The following is a 27,917-nucleotide window of genomic DNA, read 5'->3' as shown; positions in this document are numbered from 1 at the left end:
CCGCCCTCGCGCTCCCTCCCGCGCACTCGCGGCGCGGCTGCTCCGAGGTAAGCGCCCCGGGGCGTCTGCGAGAGGGGGCTGGGGGCGGCGCAGTCCCGGGGTGTCTGTCGGCACGCAGCTGGGGGGCTGAATCGTCGGTTGGGGTGGCCGGGTGAGGCGCTAGGATGGGGGCCTAAGGGCCCCGCCGCCGGGGGGGGGGGATGGATTTGGCCGGCGAGGGGGTTTGTGGAGCGCTATCGCGGGAGGATCTGTCAGCGACGCAACTGGGGAGGGGGCTGGATTTGGGGGGGGGGCACTGTATGGAACGGTGTAATGGGGGTCCAGTAGCAACGTTTTGAAGGGGCTGGATTTGGGCCTGGGGCGCTGAATGAAGCACCATAATGGGGGAGTCTAATGGCACCGCAGCTGGGGGGGCCTGGATTGTTGCCTGGGGGCCTGTATGTGGAGCTATAATGGGGGTTCTGTCGGCACCGCAGCGGGTGGAGACTTTGTCCGGGGGGGCCGTGGGAGGCACAATAACGGGGCTCGCGGCTGCGCCGCTGGGGAGCTGGATTTGGGCCCAGGTGGGGGGTTCAGGGCCGGCAGGGGCCTGCTGGCCGGGGGTGGGGGGTGGTGCTGGGGGGCGGAGCCCTGAGAGCTAAGTCGAGGCGGACCCGGGACCGGTGCGGTGGTCCTGGCCCGGTGAGGCCCCTCCACCCCACTCCGCGGTCCAGGCGCCGCACCTTGGGCGCCCCTGAGCCCTCTCCTGCCGCACGTCCGGCCCAGAAAGAGTACAGGGCCCGGGCCGCGGGGGAGGGGCCGCGGTGGGGGGAGAGAGCCAGCCGGTCCGGATCCCCCCGTTGCAGTGGGGGCCTGGGGGTTCGGGGCCCCCCAAGAGCTGACAAAGGGACAAAGAAAGCGTCTCTCTCCGAGCGCGCCGGGAGAGGTGGGGGGCGCCGAGTATGGCCCCCCTCCTGCGGGCGCTGATTGGTCCCCGGGGCGGGGGTCACGTGCCCCCCCCTCCGCCCTGCTCTCCGCCTGCGGGCGCCCTCCGAGTTTAGGGCACCTCCCAGAGGGGGCGCTGCTGTAGGAACCACCCCCGCCCCCCCTGCCCCGGACGCGTAGATGCTGGAGCTGGAGTATTTGCAAGAGTCCTGTGGCCGGAGGCGATTCACAGACCCTCAGCCCCTGTTTGGCCCTCTCCGGCTGAGGTCTTTGGCATCCTACCGGCCCCGCCCCTTCGCCCCCCTCACCCCACCCCCCACCCCTGAGGTTGTCATCTTTGACCCTCAGACTGGAGGAGAACTGAGGCTTGGAGTTAGAGGAAGGGGCCTTCAAGCTGTGGGGATCTGGGTTTGGGCTTAAGGAGGAAAGCGGGAGGGTGGCTAATGGATGGGCCGGTAGAGGAACCCCCCACCCCATTTACAAAATTGCATTTCTTCCTGTTTCTCTGAGTTCCCTGAGCTTCTCAAGGAGGCCGCTGGCTGGAGCATCCCCTCCTCCATGGGCTCCCCCCACCCAGCCTCTTTCCCACATCCTAGCAGATGCTGTTGGGCTTCTTCAGGGGTGGATTTGGAGACGTATCTGGGCAATTGCTTTAAACTCTATTCAGAATGAGCACAGCATGTGGGGAGATGGCTGCGGCTCCCCGGTGGGGTCAGGGCCCACCTGGGAGGGGGTCCTAAGCTCTCCGGGAAGTCGTCTGGGAGGTCACTGTGGCCCATAGGAGATCCCTTGAATACTGGGTAGGTGGCAACCTGGCAAAAGCCTCGTTCAAATGGCATGTGTCAGCCCTGAACTGGCCCGTTCCCAAGAGTAGATGGGGAAACTGAGGCCCAAGAAATTGGCAGAGTGGGCAAAGAGGGAAGCCAGACCTCTCCCCTCCTGGGGTTGCTAGACAGGGTTAAGGGGGAAAGGAGCTGCCACACGCTGGGAGCCCTCCCAAGGGTTATCCTGGACCCACCCACCCCCTGTCCACTCTGGGCCGTGTGGAAATTTAGACCTGGAACCAGTTCCCCAGTCCTCTGCAAAAGAAAAAATTCAATGGAGAGGGAAAAGCTGGGGCTGAGAGGAAGAGCACAGCTGTGTGACCTCAGACAGGTGTCTAGCCCTCTCTGGGCTGCCATCTCCCAGGAGGCAATCTTTGGGTTTAGGGCCGGAATGGAGGGAGATGAGGCAGAGAGGTCACACAAGAACGCCCTGGGTTTGTACCTCTCTACTCTCCCTCCGGTTCCTGCCTACCCCCTGCCAGGGCTGAGCACCCACGGGTCCTCAGGGTCCTGTCGCCTCCTCTGCTTTGAGGTGGGAAGGTGTCTCTGAGCGGAGGTACTGCTTACCCGGGAGGGGCCCCCCTCCTCTAGGTTTTGTGTTCGCCTTTGTCCACTGGGCAAGAAGGTGCTGGAGCCAGGCCATAGGAGAGTTTGTCACCTGCAGTGGCTGCCCAGGGCTTGAGACGGGAGTTGCTGGGGTTACCTGGAGCTGGACCTGGAAGATAGAAATCAAACTGTCCTTGGAAAGGTGACCCTGACGTCAGCCTGCAGGACAGGTGAGCTGGGTCCCTGGAGGCTGAAGGATGTGCCGGTTGCTCCCGTCTCCTGGGAAGGTAATATCCCTGGCTGACCCCAGGGTATGGTCCATCCTGCCTGCCTGGCCCTTTGTCAGAAGATGCTGGGGGGTCCAGAGAGGCCTCAGCCAGTGTCAGGACAGATGGAATCGGGGAAGACTGCCTGGACGAGGGGGTGCTGGCATTGGACTTGAGGGATGGGAAGGATGATGCCAGGAGAAGAAGGAGACAGGGATTCGAGGTAGAGGGAGCGGCTGTAATAGCCACGGCAGGGTGTGTTGAGGGTGCCCTGAGTGGCTGGACTATTTTAGGGGTGGGAGATAATGAGCAATTAGGCCCGAGAGTTGGATAGGGGCCAAGAATGCCAAGTTGAGCTTGGGCTTTATCCCAAGGGCAGTTAGAACCCATGGAAGGTTTTAGAGCAGGGGAGGGAATGGGCAATGTTTTAGACTTTGAGCAGCCGAAAGGAAGGGTAGCTACCAGGAGACAGGCTCCTGGAAACCCAGTGAGCTGCTTGGAGTGGTAGTGAGTTGCCTGTCCCAGGAGGCAGGCAAGTGAGGTTGATAGCCATCTTTCTAGAATCCTGGAAAAATAATTTTGATATTGGTCAGGGCAATCCTCCAAATTTCTTTTAAATTTCCGGGTACTCTGGGGTTTTTCTTTTTTTTTTTTTTAAAGATTTTATTTATTTATTCGACAGAGAGACAGCAGCGAGAGAGGGAACACAAGCAGGGGGAGTGGGAGAGGAAGAAGCAGGCTCATAGCAGAGGAGCCTGATGTGGGGCTCGATCCCACAACGCCGGGATCACGCCCTGAGCCGAAGGCAGACGCTTAACCGCTGTGCCACCCAGGCGCCCCTGGGGTTTTTCTTGAACTGTAGTTTAAGATACTGTGATTCTGAAACTCTAAGCCATTTAAGGGGCTGGGGATTCTCAGAGTGATTTGTCCAAGACCCAGCAGTGACCAGGGCTGACTGTGAGTGTAGCCTCATTTAGCAGAAGTAGGGAAATTGAGGCTCCAGGCAGCCCCGGACTCAGGCCTCAGCCACCTGCCCCACATCCTGTTGTTGAATTCCCCAGGAGCGGCTGCAGACCAACCACCCCCTCCCCCACCAGACACAGCACGGGGTTGGCCCGCCAGAGCCAGGGTTCAGTGTGTGGCCTGATCGGTCTGGACCTGAGCCACATACTCTCTCATTATCACCGTCGTTCGTCACCTGGCCTTTGGGGATGTCCATGTAAAGTGACAGGCATTAGAATGTGCCACAGAGGTGACTTGAGGGGCCGGAGACCCCTCTCCCACCAGCCCTGCTCCATGACTCTTCACTGGTGGCCGCCGCAAGGCCTGCTGGGAGGGAGGCCCAGGCTAGCGAGGACTACATTTCCCAGGATGCACGTTGGCCCTGGCTGAGCCTGCCTTCCAAGGGCAGACCTAAGGGAGAACTTACCAACTTCAGGGAGGAATATGGGTTCTCAGAGAGGCCCTGGGGGATACTTGGTCCAGGGCAGCTGGGGACATCCGTCACTCAACAAAAGCTCCTAGGGGCCTCCGTGTGCCATGACCATGCTGGGTGACGCTGGGATCCCAGAGAAAAAGGCTTTAGCTCTGGTGCCTAGCTGGCCCTCAAGAGGCTTCCAGGCTGGAGAAGGGGAAACAGGCAGAACCTGGCCCTCTCTGCTTCATGGAGTCAGAGCCCAGGCACAAGGAGCAAATGAGACTGGGGAAAGTTGGTCTCTGTCTCTGCCCAGCGGATCAGAGAAGATGAACAGAGGAGGGGCATTGAAGCTGGGGCAATGATGGATGTGTAGGAGTTCATAGTGGGGGTGGCTACATACTTTGATAGTGTTAGAACCTTCTCCCTTTCCCGGAGGCCAAAGAGTCAGAGCCCCTGGGCAGTTGAGACAGCCTCACTGAATTATTGCCCTTAGAGATTGTCCACTTGGGTCAGACTTACCTGGGTTTGAGTCCATGTCTTTGCTCACTCACTCACACATTCATTCCCCCTCGTCGAGACTCAGTTTACCCATTTGTAAAGCATAAATGCTATTCTCTCTCCCTTAGGGTTGAACAGTTAAAGAAGAGGACACAGGCAACATGCTAGGCATAGTCCTGTTGTTTTTCTTACTCCGGAAAAAGGAATAACTTTGAGAAGCAGGAACTTGTGACCTCTGGCCCTGATCTCATTTGGAGCTTTGTGGTTTTTGCTCTTACTTCATGAGCTGACAGATATTTCATAAGTGTCTATCTACTAGGTGCTAGGTGCTGGGTACCCAGCAATGACCAAGGCACACCGGGTCCTGCCTTTGTTGAAGTCACAGCCAGGTGGGGCACGGATACCAACTAGGGAAATAACGTACATCAAGTATAATCAGTTTTCCCGAGGACAGTAATACCGGGCCATGTAGCTGAGGAGGACAGGGCTGTTCTAGCCGATGGTGTCAAAGAGTGTGCCTCTGAGGAAGTGGCATCTGAGCTGAGACCTGGAAAATGGGATTGAGCCAGTCATGTGGAGATCTGGAGGAAGAGCATTCCAGGAAGAGGGTATAGGCAGTACAAAGGTCCTGGGGCAGGACTCTGCCAGGTGCACTGGGTGCATTGGAGGCCTGTGTGGTTGGAGCAGAGTGAGTGAGGGGGAGAGACTGAAGGAGGGGCAGGTCTTACAGGGCCTTGGGGGCCTCAGAGGAAGACCTGGGCTTTTACCCCCAGTGAGGCTTGAACCCCAGAGGGCTGCGGGCCAAGGCTGCAGCACCTGACTCGGGACTCACAGCCCTCTTATGGCTGCTGTAGCAAGGGCCAGAGCTGAGAGACCAGGGGCGAGGCCTCCGTGCTGGTCCAGATGAGCGATGATGGGGGCCGGCCTAGCTGAGGCAGGAGAAGGGGAAAGAAGTTGGTGGATGGGGTAGATTTGGGACTTGCTTACAAAAGGATGTGGAGAGAAACAGGGCCCCTTTCTCTAAGGTGTGGGGAGTACTGTGGTTAAGAGTGTAGTGTCTAGACTATATGTCCCGGGTTTGAGTCCCAGCTTGGCCATTTCCTAGCTGTACAAACTTGGGCTCTCACTCACCTACTCTGGGCCTGTTTCTTTAACCATAAAATGATAAGAACGCCTCCCACCTGCCCCACACAGGGCTTAGAACACAATAGATGCCCCTGAGTGTTTGCTGTCATTCCCCTTTGAAGGTCTGAGCCCCAGGCTCTGTGGAGAAATGAGGCACAGATTGGGGTAGCAAATTCCCTGAGGTCACCCAGAAAACAGGGGCCCCTGGCCCTCACTATTTTTTCTCTGTTGACACACAGTTCTCATGCCCCATCCCCCAGAGCCCACGTCACTCTGCCAACATCTCTGCCATTCCTGAGCCCTGACTCACCAGGACTTGTGGTCCACTCTGACCCCAAGGCTGTCCCCCAGGACCTATCTCCCGCCTTTGTCTTCTTCAAGTTCATTTGTCAGGTCTTCCGTTCCCAGCAACACTTAGCACAGCCCTGCCTGCTTCCCACCCAGCGTCTCTTAGTGGTGTCCCCTTGCAGAACTGCCCTTCTGGTCCCATCCCACTTGGGGATCCCTGTGGCCTCCCACACAGGGCCTCTGGGGGAGGGGCAGAGTGACTGGAGGAATCTGGGTGGAGGGATCAACCTGGGGGAGAGGAGGGCCTCCAGAATCCCAAGAAAGGAGGACCAGGTTCGCCATCTTTTTGGATCCCAAGGGCAAGAACCAGATCTCTTTGTCCTCCCTAAAGTGGAGCCCCCAGAACCAAACCTTACTCCCCTCTGTCCCCCAAAACTGGCCCCAAGAACAGGGCTCAGATCCTCTGCATTTCCTTCAAGGGCTGAGAACAGGGTCCGTCTGTCCCCAGGCCTACCCAGAATTCCCCCCTTGAGAATCTGTGGGTGTCCATCCCCCCCCAGCCCCAGCTCCAGCCCCACTCTGGATTCCCCAAGAGCCCCCAGCCCCCTCGGGCGGGCGGCCCCCTCCCAGGCCCTCTAATTACCCACTGGGTATAAATGACACTTTAATTTTCTCAGAATGGTCGCCGCATCGCGGAGAAAGCAGCCCCCCCTTCCCCGTTCCTAATTACAAGTTGCTGCTTCCGAATTGCCTCCTGGCGGCCCAATTTCCAAACAGTGATTAAAATTAATTACCCAGAGCCCCCCCCCTCGTCTGGGCCTGGAGCCCCGGGGGCCGGTCTGTGGCCCCCACTTGAAGTCCTGCCTCTTCCACCTGTTCTCCACCCTGGCTCCCCGAGTGGCCTGGGGACAGGATAGCCTCTCTCTGGGTCTCGCTTGCGTATCCACCAACATGCATTTTGGCTGTTCGGCCTCATAGACAGATGGCGCCTCATGGGCTCTCGGCAAGAGGCAGCATAACCCAGCGGCCCGGGTTCGGATTCCAGCCACACCCTTCCGTGCTGTGTGACCTTGGCCGAGTGGCTTCACGTCTCTGGGCCTGTTTTCCCATCCGCAAAACGGAGATGGTGGTGCTGGTGTCTGTCTCCTTGGGCTGGGGTGGGCAGGAGATGAGTTCACATATATGAATTGTTGGGCCCAGCACGGGGCCCAGTGTCGGGGCTTCATGAAATCTCAGTGTAAATCCCTGCTCTGCCGGCCACTGCGGGCTGCACGCGGAAGGTGGCTCAGAAACTCGCGAGCACCCAGCATGGACTGAGTGTTTGCTGAGCGCCCCGCTCTGCACCAAGCCCTGGACATGCGTGACCCTGGCCACGGCGGACGCTCCGGCTGTGCTCGTGCGCAGTGGGTGCTCAGAAAGTCTGCAGTAAACATCCCCGCAGCTCTTTTGCAAGTAGGGACTGTTCGTGGGACACTCGTCGGGCTGGTATTTGGGGAGAGCCCCGGTTTGTAGAGGAGGAAGCAGGAGGACGTGCTGCTGCAGCCCAGGCCGGAGAGGGAGAGGGATGAGTTCACCGGCATCCCGCAGACTTTGGAGGGCTAGGGGGCCTCTCTCCCCAGCCCCTCCGCGGCCAGGGCCCCAGGGACTCCCTCTGGCCGCTCTGCCAAGTTCCTAGACAGCCCCGGAGCCCGACTGGGCTGCCACAGGGGGCGACTGAGGCAGCTAGAGGAGGCAGCTGTAAGCAGAGCCGGTAACTAGACCTGGAAGGCGCAGGGGCCCGGCTGCTGGGCTGGGTTACTCGATCCCCCCGGGGACACCGGCCCCGGAGCTGGAATCCTGGGGCCGTCAGGCTGACAGCAGCTCCTTCTATGGAACTGGAACCGGCATCCCGCCCCCATCCTGGCCATGGCAGATGGAGAAACAGGGGCTCCGAGCCTGGCCCACAGTCCCTGGGTGCCCTGCCCTGGCACAGTGGCCCAGAGAGGGTGAGCTGTCGGCCCAAGGCCGCCCAGCGAGGCCATTTCACGTCACATGAACACCTGCGTACCGGGTCCTGGTGTGTGCCTTAATTTACAGACGAGAAAATTGAGGTACAGTGTCTGGTCTGGAGAAGGGGGAGAATCCCAGAGGTTCTCTCCCTCTCTCTCTCTCTCTCTCTCTCTCTCTCTCTCTCTCTCTCTCTCGGGCAGCTTCCCCCCACCCGCTGGGATCATCCCACTGCTCCGGGAACGTTTCCAGCCCCCAGGCCTTTGCCCTTGCGGAGCGCCCTTCCCTACATCTTCACTGCTGTTACCTCCTCAATCCCCAGGCCTCAGCTGGAATGTCCTTCCTCCAGGGGTCCCCCAACCCCGGACCTGAGCAGCCCCTTTGCCACCACCTGCCATTTTTACCATTATTTGGTAACCTGCATACCCTGCCATCTCCCCCGTGGAGTGGGGGCCCCACAAGGGCAGGGCTTTGCAACTGTCTCAGTCACTGCTGTGTCCCCGTGCCTGGAACAGTGCCTAGCACACAACTGGCACACAATAATTGCTCATCTAAGGAGTGAATGGATAACTCCCAGTGTAGGAGCCAGAGCTGGACACAGTCGCTCTCAGGTTGGTGAGGTTGGGTGGAGGTGAAGGAGGGTGGTGGCTGGGGGAGCCCAGGGACACAGAGGCTCAGCCAGGGCAGTCAAGGAAGGCTTCCTGGAGAAGGAAAACCCACATGTAGCTGATATAGGTGGTAAGCAGGAGTTGGCTGTGGGGCTTCAAGGAGCAAAAGCAAGCTGACTATGTCTGGGGGATTGGGGGGGGGGGGGTCCTGGGGAGCAGCTGGGCCTTGAGAAGGCTGAAGACATCCCCCGGCAGAGGGGACAGCCTGAGCAAAGACCTGGATGTGGGACTGGTGAATTCTGGGCGTGCCTGGCAGGAGATGAGGGCAAGTGAAGGTTAAGGTCATCCCCAGGGTGGGAGGGTTTCCTAAATGTCAGCGCATAGAAATCAGCTCTTCCTTCTGTGGGTGCTAGGGATCCATTGCTGGCCTTTGAGCGCGGTGTGGGCTGAGCTTGTGAAGATTGCCTGGGGGAGAGGGATCAGAGAGGAGGGTGGCATTGCCCTTCAAGCCCAAATTCTCAAAAGCTAGGAGGGAAATGCCCAGGCCCGAGGAGGGACCAAAACTCCATCCCCCAGGCTTTTAGCGTCTGGGAGCCTCTGAAAGCAAGAGGGATTTCAGATAGATAGAAAGTAGAACTTCCCTGCTAAGGCGGAGAGGAGGGGGGAATCATCCCCAGCTGCGGGCTTATTTCTGGAGCTGGGCTGTCGGCAGCAGTGGCCACTGGCCACGCATGGCTGTTGAATCACGTGTGGCTGCCCCGAATTGAAATATGGTCTAAAGGTAAAACACATACCAGATTCCGAAGATTAAATGCGAAAAACGGCATGCTGAAATGTCTCGTTACTCATTTTTACGTTGATTACTGGTGGAAATAACAGTATTTTGGATCAATTGGGTTAAATAAAACACATTATTAAAATGAATTTCCCCTTTTGAATGTGGCCGCCCGGAAATTGAAAAGGACACGTGTGGGCGTGGTTTTCTGTTGGACGGCGCTGGTCTGCGTTATGTCCTCCCAGCGGCAACGTTGTAGGCTTGGACTTGGAGTCAGCCGCTGCTTCTAGGTGGGGCAACCAAGGCCCACGCGGGGGAGGCAACCCTCGGAGGGCAGAGTCGGGATTTGAACCTGGGCCGGCCGATGCTGGAGACCCAGCCACTACCCTGGAGCTCTTCAGCTAACAGTGTTGTCCATCCAGCCTGCATTCTGGGCCTCAGTTTCCCCAACCCACCAATAAGATTAGACCCGCGGTTGGCCGGCCTGGCGCCCAGTGAATTGAGGTCCTCGGAAACTGTTTGATGGCCAGAAAGCCATCAAGGGAGGGGGGCAGGCAGCAGCTTCATGGGGGGATGGGTGTATAAACTCTGACACACGGGCGTGAATGCACACGTGCAGCCGGCCCGCCATGGCTGGGCACACGCGTGTGCTGTGGTTGCTTCTATGGATACGTGTGAACACACAGAGGCCGTTACGCGCCATGGACGTTAGGGCCTGTGGACATGTGTGGCGGGGCCCACACCCCTGTGGACGTGGGCCAAGTGGAACCAGGGAGGAGGGCAGATCTGGACTCCACTCCTAATGCTGACACTTAGTTCAGTCACTTACTACAAGCCATTATTGAGCACCAGTGGTGTGCCAGATGTTGTGGGGACGCGTCGTTGACCAAGACACACCCCAGACTGCTGTCCCAGGGCTCGCCGTCCAGCAGGGCGGACGGGCTCTGAACAGGCCGATATGAGGGTGATTATTTTATTTGGGGGTACCCATGCACGAAGATTGTTGTGCACGCCGATCCCTACGAGATTTTACTAAGTGCAGGCTCTAGTTGGGGGGGGGGGGGCTGGGGGGGGGCTTGGAGCTCTGCATTTCTTTTCTCTTTCTTTCTTTCTTTCTTTCTTTCTTCTTTCTTCTTTTTTAATTGTATTCATTTGAGAGAGTGAGAGAGCACAAGCAGGGGGTGAGGGAGAGGGAAAAGCATACCCCTCAATGAGCTGGGAGCCGACATGGGGCCGGACGTGGGGCTCGATCCCAGGACCTGGAGACCGTGACCTGAGCCATCTGAGCCCCACGGGGCTCTGCATTTCTAAGGGCTTCGAGTAAGGCTGAGGCTGCTGGTCTCAGGACCACATTCAGAGGAGCAAAAGGTCTAAATTGGACCCTTCGAGAGTGCGATATCGGTGGGGAGAGGCATGGTGTGCATGGAAAGGGTAGAGGCTCCCGGAGTAGAGGGGTAGGGCTGGGGGGCTGCCTGTGAGGATGTGGCCTTGCCGCAGAGATCTGGAGCAAGGACAGATGAGTTATTACCCTTCGCTGGCGCCCTGCGGCAGGACCACACCTGCCTCGCTGGGGGGCGCCCGTGTGGCTGGAGCAGAGCGGGCGAGAGGAAGATGGGGGGAGGGGAGGGCGGGGAGGGGTCTGGGGACAGTTCGCGAAGGGACTTGGGGGCAGCAGGGAGGAGGATTTCCCCCAGGGAGGTGGGAGCCCTGGAGGGCTGTGGTTAGAGGAGGGCCAACCTGACTCAACGGCTCAAACGCTCCCTCTGGTGGCCGCTGCGGGGAAGACGGACGGTGGGGGGGGCGGCGATGTAGAAGGGAGCCTGGGACCAGGGTGGAGGGGACCGCGCGCGTCCGGGCGGGAGACGGTGGGTGCTGGCCAGGAACGGACCGGAAAGGAGGGAGGATTCTGGATAAACTTGAAGGCAACGCCCACAGGACTTGCTGGCATTGGGCGTGAGGGTGAGGGCATGAGGCTGGGGGGCAGGGTGTTGGGGGGCGCTGGGGGAGGACTCCCAGGCGGGGCCTGCGCCATCAGCCGAAGCAGGGGCGACAGAGGAGGCGCCAGCCGGGGGTGGGGACCATCAGCTGCCAGTCAGGAGATCAGCTTGACCTGTACGTTCAGCGCCGTTCAGGTGACAATCCCGACAGGGTTTATGTTGTATCTGTTGTTTGGAACTTAGCGGCTGATCCTAAAATGTATACTGACCTGCCGCGGGACAGGGGAGCCCGGACACCTTGACCTGAAGAGGTGCCAGGTGGGAGAAATTTTCCAGAAGGAAACTAGAGCCTATGTCAAAGTCACAGTAACTGAGGTGTGGGGAAGATGGGAAGACGGTCCAGGGGCCACCTGAGGACTCGAGAAGGTGAAGTAGGGTGGCTTTGAGGAATTTCCACCTCTGCCTCAGTCTTCTCATCTGTACAATGGGACCGGGTGCCAAGAGTTGGCGTGATGGTTGGGGTTCTGGCAGAGAGGTCTTGCCACAGCCTGAGGCCTCCTGGGGGGGGGGGTGCTCTGTAGCTTTCTGACTGCATCTCCTGTGTGTCCCCAGGGCCGCAGGCAGGACACACGCCCTTCCACGGGCAGGCAAACGCGTGGGTGAAGGGATGCCCTCCACGCCGCGGGGCGCACAGGCTGGCCACGCGGCTCCCCCCATCTGGCCCTGGCGGGGGTTCCCGGTGGCCAGGTGCTCAGGCTTCATCTGGGCGGGCGCCGGGTGGCTGCTGGCAGAAGCGCCTCGAGTTTCATGGAGAGAAGCAGATGGTCTTGGGGGGATGGGGGAGGTGCCGAGGCCTCCAGTAACCCCAGGTCAGGGGGTAAACTGAGGCCAGGTGCAGTGAGTCGACCCCAGAGTGGCCCGGACTCCCCCAAAAAAGCATGTGGGGTTCAGTTCAGTTTCACAGCACCCGCCTGTTGGGTGTGTTTGCGGATTAAATGAGTTAATTTAAGTTTTTACAGTGCCTGGCACATAGTAAGTGCTTGGTGTTTGCTACCTTTATTTTTTATTGGGCTCCCACTGTATGCAGGGCCCTGTGCTGGGTGCTGGGGACACAGTGGTGGCCAAGACCCTATCCTGCCCTCTCAGGAGTCTCACTGTCCAGCGGGGGAAAGACAGACAGCCAGGCAGTTAGAAGGTAGGGTGCTCAGGGAGCTCATGGGGGACACACAGGCACGTGGGAGTCTGGAGGAAGCCCATCTGGGCTGATCTGGGAAGGCTTCCTGCAGGAGGTGTCTGAGCAGAACAAGTTTACCAGGTTACTGGGAGCAGGAGGAAGGTGTGCCAGGCAGAGGAAAGAGCATGCGCAGATGTCCAGAGGTGGAAGTGGAGGAGAGGAGCTGGGACTTCATTTTGAGGGCACTGGGGAGCCATAGAAGGGTTTAGGGCAGAAGTTCTCAGCTGGGGCTGATTTTGCCCCTCTCCCCCCCGTGACACTGGATAAATGTCTGGGGAATCTGTGGTTGTCACACTGGGGGTTCTCCTGGCATCAGGTGGGGGGACCAGGGATGCTGCTTGACCCCCCCCCCCCCAGTACCCAGGACATTCCCCCAGAGAGAATAGTTGCCCTGAATGTTGATAGTGGCAAAGGGAAGAGACTCTGGTTTAAAGCAGGGGAAAAACAGGTGAGATTTGAGTTCTAGAAAGATTCCTTTGCTACCTTGGGAGGATACCGAAGGGGCAGGACTGGAGGCTGGGAGACCAGGCAGGAGGAGGTGGGGGCTGGGCTACAGGGCACTCAGAGGACAGGTAGGGGACAGGAGGTCAACACCCCATTCTTAGGCTAGGGGATGCTGGGGCTGTCCTTAAGTCGAGGAGCTGGTAGGAGAAACAGGTCCGGACAAGAAAAGCCCAGTGTGGATCCCAGGGGTCCTTGGATGGATCTGTGGGGCTGGGGTCAGGTGGACAGAGAGGGCAAATGGACTCCTTCCCAGGCTCCAGTTGCTGCATCACAGAGTCAAGAAAACCAGAAGAAAAAGTCAGCCATGAGGTCCCATTCATGCACTTGGGTATTAAGTTACTGCTAGCCTGTCTGGGTTGAGGGTTGAGGGAATGGGCTGGGTGATCATTGATCTTCGTTATGGCCACTGGGGTGCTCAACCCCTAGGAGCAAAATCCTGGAGCCAGAGAGCCCTGGGTTCCACCCAGCTGCCACATCCTCTCTGGTGGGACCATAGCCCCCAAATCAGACCCTCAGTTTTCACATCTGCAGAATGGGCTGACTGTTACACCACTCCCACTACAGCCAGCGGGGGGCTCTGTGAAGTAATTCCTGGAAACCACCCAGCCCCCACTTCTGGTACGTTCTGTGGCAACAGCAACAGCAGGAATCATAGTGATTAGCATTTATTGAGCACCTGCGCCGCGCCAGGTGCTGTGCTAATACCTGCCACAGCTAGGAGATCCATACTGTTCCCATGCCCATTTTACAGATGAGGAAACTGAGGCCCAGGGCCAGAACGTGTCCAGGGTCACACAGCATGTAAATGGCAGAGTTGGGCTTTGAACCCTTGCAGCCTGGCTCTGGAGCCCTGCATGGCCACTGAATGGAAGCCTTGTTTGGAAGGTTCTGATAAAACATGGAATAGAATGTACAGGGCATCACCTCACACCCATTAGAATGGCAACTATCAAGAAACCAGAAAAGAACACATGTTAGCAAGGAAGGGCTGCTGGCGGGAATGTGAGGTGGGGGCAGTTCCTCAGAGAAGTGAAACATAGAATCACCATGTGATCCTTGGTCTACACCCAAAAGAATTGAAAGCAGGGTCTCAAAGAGATGTTTGCAAACCCAAGTTCCTAGCAGCCTTATTCACAATAGCCAAGAGGTGGAAGCAACCCGCGTTTCCATCGACAGGTAGACGGATAAGCGCAGTGCAGTCCATCCCCAAGCTGGAACAGAGTCCAGTCTTAGAAAGGAAGAACATCCTGACACCTGCCACGACATGGAGGGACCCTGAGGACGCTGTGCTCGGTGAGAGGAGCCAGACCCAGAAGGACACATCCCACAGGACCCCACTCCCAGGAGGTCCCCAGAGGAGTCCCGTCCACACAGAGAGGAGATGGTGGGAGCCAGGGCTGGGGCAGGGGGTGGGGAGTCCGTGCTTCCTGGGGACAGAGTCTCCGTGTGGGGAGACGGAACGTTCTGGAGACGGAGGGTGGGTATGGTTGCAGTACAGTGTGAGTGCTCAACTGAGCTGTGCACTTAAAAATGGTTAAGATGGTAAATTTAACACAATATAAAAAGAAAAATGTTTAAAAAAAAGAAAAAAAAAAGGACAGCGCTCCTGAGAGGCCAGGATGACCCAGGCAGGTGTTGTTGGGGGAGAAGGCTGGGGGGGAGGGCAGCAGCAGGCTGGAGGCCATGTTGGGGGCCTTGACTGCTCTGCAGTGGCTGGGACCTAGATTGGGGTCACTGGGAGCCATGAGAGGCTGTGGAGTAGGGGAGGAGCCAGGGAAGGAAGCTCTTAAGGAAGTAGAGGCATGTCCCGCAAACACGTGGGATCCGGGCATCCTCTGAGTCACAAACCCTGGAAGTCCAGGGTCATAGAGAGGAAGCTCTTCTGGTCCACGCAAGGCCTTCCTGTTTTTTGGCCCTGAATCCTCAGAGGCAGGCACTCCAGGGCCAAAGTTCCCGTACCACCTTCACCTCCAGGGGTTCAGAATCTGGAGCTCTGAGGCCAGGACAGGGCGTGGAGATGTCCCTGCTGTTCAGACGGGGAAACTGAGGCACGGGGCTTGCCTGAGGCTTCCCGGAAGGACGAGGCTGCAGGTTTCTCTCAGGACCTCCAGACGGCACCCCTGCTGGTAGGGGTGTGGAGGGCTGGGTTCCAGAGGGTGAGTTCTGCTCACACTTCCACTAACCGGTCATCATCCGGTAGGAGTCTCCATGCTGCACACCGGGCAGGTGCTTCAAATTACCTTGAACGGGGGGCGGGAAGCAAGCTCCCCTGAGAGGTAGCGAGGTGCCTGTCACTGACGTGTTCAAGCAGAGGCCAGAAAGACTGGACTTGGGAAGGAAGTCAGACACACCGGGGCCCCTCTGAGGTCCCCGGCCAGCAACATTCTACGATTCTAAAGGATAGCAGTTCCCAGATTGTGGTTTCTAAATTCTAAGACACTGAAAATTTTTTTTGAGCCTTTCACTTTAAGATTGTTGTGGGTTTTTTTTTTTTAAGATTTGATATATTTATTAATTTATTTGATAGAGTGAGCAAGTGGGGGGGGAGGAGCAGAGGGTGAGGGACAAGCAGACACCGCGCTGAGCAAGGAGGCCCACGCCGGGCTCGATCTCACCACACTGAAATCACGATCTGAGTGGAAATCAAGAGTCAGTTGCTTAACTGACTGAGCCACCCAGGTGCCCCAGGATTGTTGTGTTTTAATTGTAAGAATTCTTGAATATATGTTTTGAGATTGAATTACTTAAGTACGGGTTGTTAAGTGTTCTGTCTGTCGTTATCGTGACTGTTTTTTAATTACTTAATATCATTTCATTTAAAAGTCATTTAAATATTGTCATTATTAGCTTTTTGTTAGAAACCATTTCCGGAGCTCTCACTACGATGTGGTCAGAAAGTCTTTCTGATAATTAAATAAGCGCCGGCATTACTATTATTGCCGTGGTTGGTGGTGTGTTTTATTATTACCCCAATGGGGAGTGTCTTTGGTGCTCGAAGGGCCAGGCCACTGCGGCTCGCAGGCGCCATCTCTCGGCGGAGGGCGGGACTGCAGGCCCCGCAGCTCACCAACCAGGCCCCTCGCCCGCAGGTCTCACTTCTCGTCGCCCCGACCTCGCCATGCGGACCCCGCGAGCGCCCCCTCCTCGCCCGGCCCCACTGCTCCTACTGCTGCTACTGGGGAGAGCCAACGGCCTCTTCCCCGAGGAGCCACCGCCACTCAGCGTGGCCCCCAGGGACTGTGAGTGGGGGTCCTGGGGGAGCAGGGGTCCAGAGGAAGGGTCTTGGGTCCCAGCTGGGTCTGCTGTCCACTTCCCTCAAGGGCTCACCAGGCCAGGCTCACCCCAGCCCTGGATCACAGCCCTCCCCAACCCTCCCCCAGACCTGAACCACTACCCTGTGTTCGTGGGCAGCGGGCCAGGACGCCTGACCCCTGCAGAGGGTGCTGACGACCTCAACATCCAGCGAGTCCTGCGTGTCAACAGGACCCTATTCATCGGGGACAGGTATGAGGGGTTGTTTGGCAGAGTGTAGGGTGAGGTGTGGGGAGCAGGTAGCAGCATTTGGGGGAGGTTTGCTTGATGGGCCGTATTGTTTGGCTGGAGTACAGTTTGGCATCTTTGGGGTGGGACTTTAGAAAGGGTGCTGACTGAATTCCACCGGTGGTTACAGCCCGGAGTCTGCTATGGTGTGTTTGCAGGTGGTTACAGCTTTTTGGTTAGAATTCCCTGGTTTCTACAGAGGTTGCTGATGTGGGGCTCCAGCGCTTCTCTGAGAAGATGACACTTGAGTTGAGACCTGGGTGATAAGGAGCCAGCCATGGGGACATTTCGGGGGAGAGGGAGAAATCTGGACAGGGAGCACAATCTATGCAAAGGTCCTGGGGCAGGATCTGGCCTGGGGTGTTGGAAGAACATTGAGGAGGCCCGATTGGCTGGAGCAGAGTGGGTCACGGGGAGAGAGGGGGGAGGGGAGGGCAGAGAGGGGACAGGGAGGTCATGCAGGGCCTTGTGGGCCTCAGGGAGGACTTGGGCTTTTCCCCCAGTGAGGTGGGAGCCCTGGAGGGCTTTGGGCAGAGGAGGGTGGGACCTGGCTCAGGTGCTCATGGGTACCCTCTGGTGGCTGCTGCGGGAAGGACAGACCGAGGGCAGGAGCAGGGTGACCAAGGCAACGGCGACTGCCCTGGTTCAGGGTGAGCTAGGATGCTGGTCCCGGAGTGCATGAGCCGTGGGTAAATTCTTGGTAGACATTAAAGGCAGAGCTGACAATATTGGCTGATGTGGGGGAGGCAAGGAGAAGTGGCAAGTTGAGGGTGGCTCCCAAGTTGTGACCTTCATCCCTGGAAGGACAGGGTGGCCTCGGCTGAGATGAGCAACAAGGCAGGACAGGTGTAGGGGACAGTCGGGTGCGGCGTGGCTGAGCTGAGTGTGAGACACCAGGGAGCCCCCCCCCCCAAAGAGACCTCCAGGATCAGCCAGACCCCAAGTCTAGAGCTCAGGGGAGGCCTGGGCTGGAAACAGGACTGTGGGTGTCATCCTGCCATAGACCAGGGGTGGGGGAATGGGGGGAGTGGATGAGGCTGCCCAGGAGGGGAGCGGGTGGGGAGGCCCAAGGACCCAGTCTGGGCACTGGAGGAGGGATGGGAGACGGAGGGGGCCGGAGGGGTGGGAGGGGAGTGACGTCCCTGGGGAGTTCCCAGGAGAAGGGGGGGGCGAGGGTTGGGGGGGAGAGTCAGTCAGACACTGCACGAGGGGGAGGAGGACAGAGAAGTGACTGCTGGACTCCACACGAGGTCGCCAGTGACCTTGACCTGGGCAGTTTCTGCGGGGGGGGGGAGCCTGGGGGAGCCTGAGAGGTGGTGGGAGGGGCACCGGACAGTTCGTCATGCTGGGACTAGGCCCCTAGAGCCATGGGGTGTGTAAGCGTGAGGTGGCGTGTCAAGGTGGATGGGGCCCTAGAACCTGCGGGTCTTTTTCGGGCCCGGGGAGGCGTGCGATGGCACGCTGGAGCACGCGGCATGTTCCGTGGTGCAGGCGCGGCTGAGGCATAGCGCGCCCCTGCGTGTTACGTGCGGGACACGACTGCTGCTGCCAGGAGGGGGGGGGCGGGGGCGGGAGGCTCCCATCCTCACTAGCTGCACCTCTCCCCCAGGGACAACCTGTACCGGGTGGAGCTGGAGCCCCCCACGACCACGGAGCTGCGGTACCAGCGGGTGAGGAGGGGGCCCAGGTGGGAGGGGTGGGGGCAGCACTTGAGGCTCCTGCCAGGGGGCCCTGACACGGTGCCGGGGAGCAAGAATTGGGCGGCAGGGGTCCCGCTCCCCTCACCACTCCCTCTGCTCTCAGAAACTGACCTGGCGCTCCAACCCCAGTGACATCAACGTGTGTCGGATGAAGGGCAAGCAGGAGGTGAGTGGGCCCCGGCCACGCCTCCGGCCACGCCCCAATCCGGCCCAGCCCGGGGCAGATGTCCCTGGGTCTCCGTCCCCCGCCAGAACCCTCGCGTTGCCGTGGCTACGCCCAGAGCCTGGCCACGCCCCCGGGTGGTCCTCAGGCATGGCCACGCCCACAGCCTTGGTCTTGCCGGAACGCCATCCCTTCCGTGACCGTCGATGCAAAGTATTCCTACGCGGTGGCGGGTTCCTCAGTCCCCTGGAAGATCCAGTCCCATTTCAGCCCCTGATGTGGTCCCAGCCCTGGCCACGCCCACACCCCGGCCCCACTCTGCAGCCCACCCCGCCCCCTACACTGGCCACGCCCACCCCGTGGCCACGCCCACCATTGCTTTTGTCTTCCCGCCCCACCACAGGGCGAGTGTCGAAATTTTGTAAAGGTGCTGCTTCTTCGGGACGAATCCACGCTCTTTGTGTGCGGTTCCAATGCCTTCAACCCCGTGTGTGCCAACTACAGCGTGAGTCCCCGCCTTTCACAGCCCTGCCTGCCCCAGGGCCAACCTCCTGGTCTTGGCTCACCTGCCCTCTGCTGGCCAAGCCCTTTCCCCAGGCCACGTCACCTCTTACGGGAAGCCTTACTGGATATGCCCTCCTCGAGAGGAGGCTTCAAAAGGAGATCCCAGAAGCCATAGTTATTTAAGCTACAAGCCAGTTATAGGATTAACTGGAACTGACTCTTAGACCCGTTCGCAGATCAGTAAACTAAGCCCTAGAGAGCTTCAATGACTGACCAAAGCCATGGTCGCCACAGTGACCACAGCATCCAAGGTGGAGGCAGGATTCCTCAGGGGTGGGGGGGCTGCCAGGTGTGGCCAGGAGCTCTGTCACTCAGGCCCCGTCCCCCCTGCAGATGGACACACTGCAGCCCCTCGGGGACAACATCAGCGGCATGGCCCGTTGCCCGTATGATCCCAAACACGCCAACGTTGCCCTCTTCTCCGGTGAGTGCCCCCAGCTCTGACCATCTGATGGGGCCCAGCCCCGACCCATGTGGCGTTTTCCACTCTTGGAGTTGGGTTAGTGTGAAGGTGGCTGTGATGCAGGTAGAGTCTCGGCTACGGTCAGCGCTCAGCCATGGTCAGCGCTCAGCCATGGTCCGCACTCAGCCAAGGTCAGGGCTCAGCCATGGTCAGCGCTCAGCCATGGTCAGCGCTCAGCCAAGGTCAGGGCTCAGCCATGGTCAGCACTCAGCCAAGGTCAGGGCTCAGCCATGGTCAGCGCTCAGCCATGGTCAGCGCTCAGCCAAGGTCAGGGCTCAGCCATGGTCAGCACTCAGCCAAGGTCAGGGCTCAGCCATGGTCAGCGCTCAGCCATGGTCAGCGCTCAGCCATGGTCAGCACTCAGCCAAGGTCAGGGCTCAGCTGGGGGAGCTGAGATCCACCTGGTCTCGGGCTTAGGTGGCGTCAGGGCTCAGTGTAGGGACAGGAGCTCCTTGGGCTCTGGGCTCAGTCTTGGAAGATCAAGTTTTGACTCACCCCGCCCCTGGCCTCTGTGATGTAACTTCTCACCTGCTTCTCCCCAACTCACGCCCATCCAGAAGGGATGCTCTTCACCGCCACGGTGACCGACTTCCTAGCCATCGATGCTGTCATCTACCGCAGCCTGGGGGACCGGCCCACTCTGCGAACCGTGAAACACGACTCCAAGTGGTTCAAAGGTGGGGCAGGCATTCATCAAATCCCCCCACCAGAATAAGAGCCCCAGAGGAGACAGGGAGGGGGCTCCCATCTCATCTTTGGAACCTACTGACCTCATTGAAGATGAAGCTAGAGGAAGGATTTCAGTCGGATCTAAAGTAGAACTTGCTGGAAATGGGTGGTTTAGAAGCCTGGAATGGAACTACAAGAGGTGTATAGCGGGAACTTAGCTCTTCAACAAAGATAGCTGATATTGCTGTTTGTGGAGGGTAGACAGTGCTTTTAGGATTCTGACACCCAACACCCACCCCCAAAATCTTTGAGTCTGTTTTATTTTGCCTGGGTAATTGGCCAGTGTCCCCCCTCCACTGTAAAAGCATTCACCAAGCTGATGTGTTCACAGCCCCCAGAAACTCTGTTTCTCATGTCAGGGACTGGGTTCTGCCCCCTCCTTTCCTACAGAGCCCTACTTTGTCCACGCGGTGGAGTGGGGCAGCCACGTCTATTTCTTCTTCCGGGAGATCGCGATGGAGTTTAACTACCTGGAGAAGGTGAGGTCCTGTCTCTCCCACTCCTGGTAGTGGGGCGTGGAGCTGAGAGACTCTGGTCGTGGGAAGTGGGGAATAGAGGTGAATCTCCACCAGGGGCAAGAGTTGCCACCCTCCACCTCTTATCCTCAAGACCCTCCACTCCAGCCAGGACCAGGCCCCTGAGGCTGGAAGACGTTTATGGAGCGGCCTTGGTGCACACAGCCCTGGCTGAGGTTCATGGGTTTGAAGGCCAGTAACACCTCGGGTTCCAGGCCTGGTGTCGTTGCTATTCGCCTGTCCACCCACCCATCTCTCAACCATTTATCCGTCCTTCATTCACTGTGCATCCCTCTGTCCACTCACCCTCGCACTCAGCCACCTTCTCACTTACCCATCTCTGTAGCCCGCCCACAATTCCGTCCACTCACGTATCATCTATCCATTTACCCGTCTGCCCACCCATCGACTCAACGATCACCCATCCATCCATCCACCCATCTGCTCATCTACTCGACGTCCCACTCTCTTCCTTACTCACCCATTTATGCAGCCACCTGAGCGTTCATTCATATCCCTGACCAGCCACTTATCTGTCCTATTCATTAGCTCCTTCATCTCCTCCTCTATCTGTCCACCCTTCCGTATATCCAATTGTCTAGCCGCCCCCCCGTAACTTACTCATCCATGCTATTCAACGTTCCGTCTCCCCACGCGTCCGCTCATCCGTCTCCCCACGCGTCCGCTCATCCGTCTACTCACGGAACTACTCACCCATTGGTCTGTCCTGATGTTCTTCTTCGTCTGCCCGTCCATCTATTCCTCCTCCATGCGACCACCCAGTTATCCACTTACCCATCCACCCATCCGTGCACCCGCCCATCCGTGCACCCGCCCATCCGTGCACCCGCCCATCGGTGCACCCGCACACCCCTTCATCACCCGTCTGTCCGTTCATCCATACACACATCCTTCTACCCATCCATCATCTCCTTTATTATTTTTCTCATTATCCACCATGGTCTCTTTCAAATTGTTCTTCCATCCACCCATCTACCCATCCATCCATCCATCCATCCATCCAGGAATCCATCCATCCAGGCAGCCGGACAGTTACGTGCACAATCTTCCATTTACTACTAGTGTGACCTTGGGCCAGTCACTTCTCTTTCTCTGGTCCTCAGTTTCCCCATCTGTACAATGGGGATATCGTCCCCTCTTTTGTAGAGTCTGGGAGCAGTGTAGGAGATGATGAGGATTATGTGCCTGATACACCGTGAGCGATCCGCAAACACGCGAGATTCGGATTGGGATGGCCATGCTTGCGAGGACCGTCACTGACATCCCCACGTTTCCACTGGGGAATGCGGTGCTGAGAGGAGGATGGTGACTGTCTGGGGTCACACAGTGAGCCAGGGACAGACTCCTCCATCCCGGCCTGGGTGATGGCCAGTGTGGCCTGAGGGCAGCCTCCTGGACATGGGGCTCAGGCCCCCATTTGTCTGCTGTCGCACAGGTGGTGGTGTCCCGCGTGGCCCGGGTGTGCAAGAATGACCTGGGAGGCTCCCCCCGGGTGCTGGAGAAGCAGTGGACGTCCTTCCTGAAGGCGCGGCTCAACTGCTCCGTGCCTGGGGACTCCCACTTCTACTTCAATGTGCTGCAGGCCGTCACGGGTGTGGTTAGCCTGGGGGGCCGGCCCGTGGTCCTGGCTGTTTTCTCCACTCCCAGCAACAGGTCAGAGGGCCCCGAGGGGAGCAAACTGGGGCACTGGGGGGACAGGAGCGGAGCGCTCCACATTCATCATATATTCCCTGGGTCCTGGGCTGGGCCAGATTGGATTCCCGAGCGGCATCAGCCCCAGGCTGGGGTGGGACAAAGCCAGATACAGACCCTCCATGGCCCTTTGATCAGAAGTGGGCAGATGGGGGATGTCCTCATCCTCTGCCTTTAGAGGAGGGGGTCAGGGAGGGCTTCCTGGAGGAGGGGACATTGGAATGCCACCAATGGGTGTGAGATGGCAGGAGAGGGAAGAGCATTCCAAGTTGGAGGAATAGCACGTGCAGAGGCCCTGAGGCTGCAGTGAGTTTGGTATGTTTAAACAATAGGGAGGAGGCCCCCCCACCCCCGTGGCTGGAGAGGAGGGGGCAAGGGGGAGAGTAGAGGATATGAGGGCAGAGAGGTGACGAGCCACTGGGAGGAGCCTGGACTGTATCCTGAGAGCTCTGGGGAGCCATGGGAGAATGAGGAGCAGAAGAGAGACAAGGTCAGATGTGCATTTTCGGAGAGCCCCCTGGGGCATGGGTTGAAAGGGGCCAAGAGTGGCATCTGGGAGACTGGATGTCCAGGCAAGTGACAACGGGTGGCCATGGAGGGACATGGGTGGCCATGGAGGAGCTGACCTGTGGTCCGGTCTGAGCCCTAATGAGGAAGCAGAGTGACTGGACTGGGTAGGTGGCATCTGTGACCCAGGGGAGGGAACATCTGACGGCTTTACTGGGACAAAGACTCTCCGGCGTGCTTGTCCAAGGCAGTGCCCTCCACCAGGCTCACCGCTGCCTTTCACCTAACCCCCCCAGCATCCCCGGCTCGGCTGTCTGCGCCTTTGACATGACTCAGGTGGCCGCTGTGTTTGAAGGCCGCTTCCGTGAGCAGAAGTCCCCTGAGTCCATCTGGACGCCCGTGCCGGAGGATCAGGTGCCGCGGCCCCGGTGAGAGCCCCCTCGCTCCTGAAACAGGTGCCCAGGTGGGGTCCAGACCCTAGGACAAAGGGCTGGGACTTCCAGGTGGTTATCTGTTGCTGAGTTCAGCTGTACCCATTACACAGACGCAGAAAACTGAGGCCCTTTGGCAGGGCAGCAGGTCCCCTGGCAAATCAGAACCCCTGTGTAGGGATGTCCGAGTCCACCCTGACCACCGCTTCCTCCCCACCTAGCCCCGGGTGCTGTGCGGCTCCCGGCATGCAGTACAATGCCTCCAGCGCCTTCCCGGACGAGATCCTCAACTTTGTCAAGACCCACCCCCTGATGGACGAAGCGGTGCCCTCTCTGGGCCACGCGCCCTGGATCGTGCGAACTCTAATGCGGTCAGTCCCATGCGTGGCTGGGTCCCGGCGGGGCAGTGGGTGGTGATGAGAGCCCAGGCCGGGGGTGGTGGGTGGGGAGGAAGAATGGGGCCCCCTGTGGGCATGAGGGCAAAGAGGAGAGCGGTCCTGCTACAACCAGGCCCTCCGGACAGCTGAGCATGCAGTGACCCAGGGCCGCGCGGTGGGGACGGGGGGAGAGAGGTGAAAGGGGAGACGCGCCCAGGCTGGAGCCCAGCTTGGGGGTCTGTCTCTCTGTGATGTGCACCCATGTTCCCATGCCCACATCCACTGTGCCTGGCATGGGTGCTGTCTCTGCAGGTGCCCAGGGCACCACAGGGGCTATGGGACCAGCCTAACCCCTGCCCACCCTGGCCCCAGGCACCAGCTGACGCGAGTGGCTGTGGATGTGGGCGCTGGTCCCTGGGGCAACCACACCGTTGTCTTCCTGGGTTCCGAGGTGGGCACCGTCCTCAAGTTCCTCATCTGGCCCAATGCCAGCACCTCGGGCACCACGGGGCCCAGTGTCTTCCTGGAGGAGTTTGAGACCTACCGGCCAGACAGGTGAAGTGGGCGGAGGTCCGGAGGTGGGACCGGTGGGTGGGGAGATGGGGCTCCCCCTCGAGTCTTACCAATCTGCACCCCCGCAGGTGTGGACGGTCGGGCGGCGGCGAGGCAGGGCAGCGGCTCTTGAGCCTGGAGCTGGACACAGCCTCAGGTGGCCTGCTGGCAGCCTTCCCCCGCTGTGTGGTCCGCGTGCCTGTGGCCCGCTGCCAGCAGTACTCAGGGTGCATGAAGTGAGTGCCCCCGGGGGCAGGCGGTGGAGGTGAGGGGGAGGCAAGGGGAAATGAGCATGGGAAGCCAGGGGAACCAAGTGCAAGACCAGGGCCCAACAGCATTCTGACTCACTGAACAATGAGCTGATGAGCCACGCAGGGGACACAGCCCCTGCAAAGGCCCTGGGGCAGGATCGGGCCTTTTATGTTGGAAGAACCTCAAGGAGGCCCAACTGGCTGGAGCAGAGTGAGCGAGGGGGAGAGAGGGAATAGGGGAGCACCGGGAGGGGAATGGGGCAGTCCTGCGGGGGCCGGGTCTTGTGGGCCATGGAGAAGACTTGGGCTTTCAAAGGTGGGAGCCCTGGAGGGCTGTGGACAGAGGAAGGTGTGAGATCTGATTAATCTTTAAGAGCAGCAGGAGCGAAAGCTGGGGTCAGGAAGACAGCTGTCCTCCTGCCTTTAAAGTGGGGGCAAGATCAGATGTAACGTCCTGGTGCGCCCCCAGGCTCAGCTGAGCCCTCAACAAGGAGAAATCCTTCCTGGAGCCTGCCCTCACGGCAGTAATGACACCTTGACTCCAGGCCCCGCTCTGCCACTCGGGCACAAGTGAACTGTCCTGAGCCCTATCTATAAAGTGGGGGACTAAGTAGCCCCTAGCTCAAAGATTTGTCACAAGGACTCTGGGAACTGACAGTCAGAGGTGCCTCGTAAGGGACCGTGGTTGATGGACCCACTGGGTCACTTGTCTGCTCTAGGAACTGTATTGGCAGTCAGGACCCGTACTGCGGGTGGGCCCCTGATGGTTCCTGCATCTTCCTCAGTCCCGGCACAAGGTACTGGGGGAGACGGTGTGGGGGAGCGTGTCTGGTCCACCTGATGCTCAGGCTGTGAGAGAGAGGTTTCTGCTGACTGCCTTTCTTACCCCTATTAGAGGCGCCTTTGAGCAGGACGTGTCCGGGGCAAGCACCGCAGGCTTAGGGGACTGTACAGGTAAGCGGAGTGCGGGACGGCAGGGGGCTGGGCACCACCAGGGTTCTCCTAGTGCCCTTTGATGCCCAGGCCCAGAAAGACGGAGGTGGCCTCAGTTAGGGCATTGGAGGGGCAGGGGTTCCACTTCCAGGAGGGGTGGCAAGGGAGAGACAGAGAGAGGCCCAGAGACAGGCCACGAAGCAGACAGACAGACTCGGGAGAGGACACACAGACACCAGCAGAGAGATGCCAAGAGACAGGCAGACAGGCTCTGAAAGGGACCCAGAGACACCAGGAGGCAGACGGACAGACGGACAGACGGACAGACACACTCGGAGAGGACCGGCGCACAGCCGGAGGGGCCGCGGCGGCGGGAGGCGGGCCCGGGCCGTCCCCGCCGCCCCTCTCACGTGGCGCTCCCGGCCAGGACTCCTGCGGGCCAGCCTGGCAGAGGAGCGCGCCGGGCTGGTGTCGGTGAACCTGCTGGTGACGTCGTCGGTGGCGGCCTTCGTGGTAGGCGCCGTGGTGTCCGGCTTCAGCGTGGGCTGGTACGTGGGCCTCCGCGAGCGGCGCGAGCTGGCGCGCCGCAAGGACAAGGAGGCCATCCTGGCCCACGGCGGCGGCGAGGCCGTGCTGAGCGTGAGCCGGCTGGGCGAGCGACGGGCGGCCGGCCCAGGGGGCCGCGGCGGCGGCGGCGTGGGCGGCGCCGGGGGGCCCCCCGAGGCGCTGCTGGCCCCCCTGATGCAGAACGGCTGGGCCAAGGCCACGCTGCTGCAGGGCGGCCCCCACGACCTGGACTCGGGGCTGCTGCCCACGCCCGAGCAGACGCCGCTGCCGCAGAAGCGCCTGCCCGCGCCGCACCCCCACGCCCTGGGCGCGCGCGCCTGGGAGCACGGCCACCCCCTGCTCTCGGCCTCTGCCTCCTCGTCCCTGCTGCTGCTGGCGCCGGCCCGCGCCCCCGAGCCGCCGCCCGCGCCCCCCGCGCCCGGCGAGCCGGCCCCAGACGCGCGCCTCTACGCCCGGCCCGGCCGCGCCTCGCACGGCGACTTCCCGCTCACCCCGCACGCCAGCCCGGACCGCCGGCGCGTTGTGTCGGCGCCCACGGGCCCCTCGGACCCAGCCCCCGCTGCCGACGGCCTCCCGCGGCCCTGGAGCCCGCCGCCAACGGGCAGCCTGCGGAGGCCCGGCCCCCACGGCCCGCCGGCCGCCGCCCTGCGCCGCACGCACACGTTCAACAGCGGCGAGGGCCGGCCCGGCGACCGCCACCGCGGCCGCCACGTGCGGCCCGCCACGGACTTGGCCCACCTCCCCTCCTACGGGGGCACGGACAGGACTGCGCCCCCCGTGCCCTAGGCCGGGGCCCGGCGCCTCGGCGGTGCCAGCCACGGGAACCAGGAGCGAGAGAGCCGGCCCAGCTCCAGTGGGTGCTCAAGACCCCCACCCCACCCGCGTGGGGGCCCCTCAGCCACACGGAAGCACAACGAGCTCGGCCCCCCTGCCCCGCCCGGGGCCGCGGGACACTGAGACGGTTTGGGGGTGGGGGGGCGGGAGGAATGTGCTATGGATTTGAGGTTGACCTTCTGCGCGTGGATTTGGGTTTGTTTTCCAATTGGCGTTTCTTTTGCAGATTTCTATCCAATTGCACAACTCCGTTCTCGGGGTGTCAGCCAGGGGGGGCGGAGCTTGGAGGCGGCAGGACGGGGGAGGGGCCGCATCTGCAGACCCAACCTCCCCGCCCCCCCTTTCCAGGCCCCTCCTCGACCCAGGCTCCTGGCGTGTGTGGGTGTGTGGGTGTGTGTGCATGCCGTGTTCGTGTGCAAGGGGCCAGGAAGGGGAGGGAGGTGTGTGTGTGTGTGTGCCCACGAGGGCTGCTGCCGGCGTGTGTGTGTGTGTGTCGCGGCGGGCCACGCGTGCAGTGTACCTGTCTGTGTACGAGGTGGTGGCCCCAGCGGCCTGGGCGTTGGCTGAGCCGGCGCCGGGGCTTCCAGAAGGCCGGGGGGCCTCCAAGGTGCCGGTTAGAAGTTTGAGGGGGAGACAAGAAGGGGTTTTGGGCAGGGGGGCCGGGAGGGCCTGCCCAGAAGTCATATTGGCAGCAGCTGTCTAAAGGGCTTGGTGGTCTGGGGGCGGGGAAGGCGGGCGGGCCCCACTGTAAATACGGCCCCAGGGTGGTCAGAGGGTCCCATGCCACCCGTCCCCTTGTGACCTCTCCCTTGACCTCCAGCTGACCATGCATGCCAGCTGAGTGGCCAGCTGAGTCCTGGACCCTCTCTGGAGTTTGCCTCCCCCAACCCCCTCCCCATCAATAAAACTGTTTACAACCACCGGCCCTCAAGACTCTGGGTCTGCTGTCTCTGGGGGGCGGGACCTGGGCCACACTTGCCTGAGCAGTTGGGAGTCTCCCGTGAGACTCATGGCAACAAGCAGAATTTGGGGGAACTAGGTGTGGAAATGGCGGGAGGCGGTATCTTCATCTGGATGGGGCCAGTTTCTGATTCATCCTCGGGCAAATATTTAGTGTGCTACGTGCCAGGCACTGCTGGGGACGAA

At 60.0% G+C, this 27,917-nt stretch overlaps 1 protein-coding gene across 2 annotated transcripts; it reads left to right on the top strand.

The window, feature by feature from the left end:
• On the top strand, positions 1-27,796 carry SEMA6B (semaphorin 6B). Of its 2 annotated transcripts, none has more exons than XM_057311437.1 (17): positions 1-47; positions 16,022-16,171; positions 16,313-16,436; positions 18,082-18,142; positions 18,276-18,338; positions 18,739-18,840; positions 19,233-19,323; positions 19,920-20,039; positions 20,482-20,570; positions 22,063-22,280; positions 23,123-23,254; positions 23,479-23,628; positions 24,007-24,189; positions 24,276-24,422; positions 25,157-25,234; positions 25,333-25,391; positions 25,798-27,796. In XM_057311437.1, exons 2-17 carry the CDS (start codon positions 16,051-16,053, stop codon positions 26,721-26,723), a joined length of 2,664 nt encoding a protein of 887 aa, XP_057167420.1. In that variant the 5' UTR covers positions 1-47; positions 16,022-16,050; the 3' UTR covers positions 26,724-27,796. The 2 variants fall into 2 exon arrangements, with proteins under 2 accessions (XP_057167420.1, XP_026336891.1); XM_026481106.4 differs by lacking the exon at positions 1-47 and adding an exon at positions 14,802-15,088.
• The last annotated feature ends 121 nt before the right edge of the window (positions 27,797-27,917 follow it).

Source organism: Ursus arctos, unplaced genomic scaffold (assembly GCF_023065955.2).
Source record: "Ursus arctos isolate Adak ecotype North America unplaced genomic scaffold, UrsArc2.0 scaffold_14, whole genome shotgun sequence".
Lineage (NCBI taxonomy): Eukaryota > Metazoa > Chordata > Mammalia > Carnivora > Ursidae > Ursus > Ursus arctos.
This window is presented reverse-complemented; position numbering and strand designations above follow the sequence as displayed.

Coding starts and splice junctions, on each gene's coding strand:
- SEMA6B (XM_057311437.1), top strand. CDS start 16,051: ATGCGGACCCCGCGAGCGCCCCCTCCTCGCCCGGCCCCACTGCTCCTA. Junction 20,040..20,481: donor CGACTCCAAGTGGTTCAAAG/GTGGGGCAGGCA, acceptor CCTTTCCTACAG/AGCCCTACTTTGTCCACGCG. Junction 22,281..23,122: donor TTCTCCACTCCCAGCAACAG/GTCAGAGGGCCC, acceptor TAACCCCCCCAG/CATCCCCGGCTCGGCTGTCT.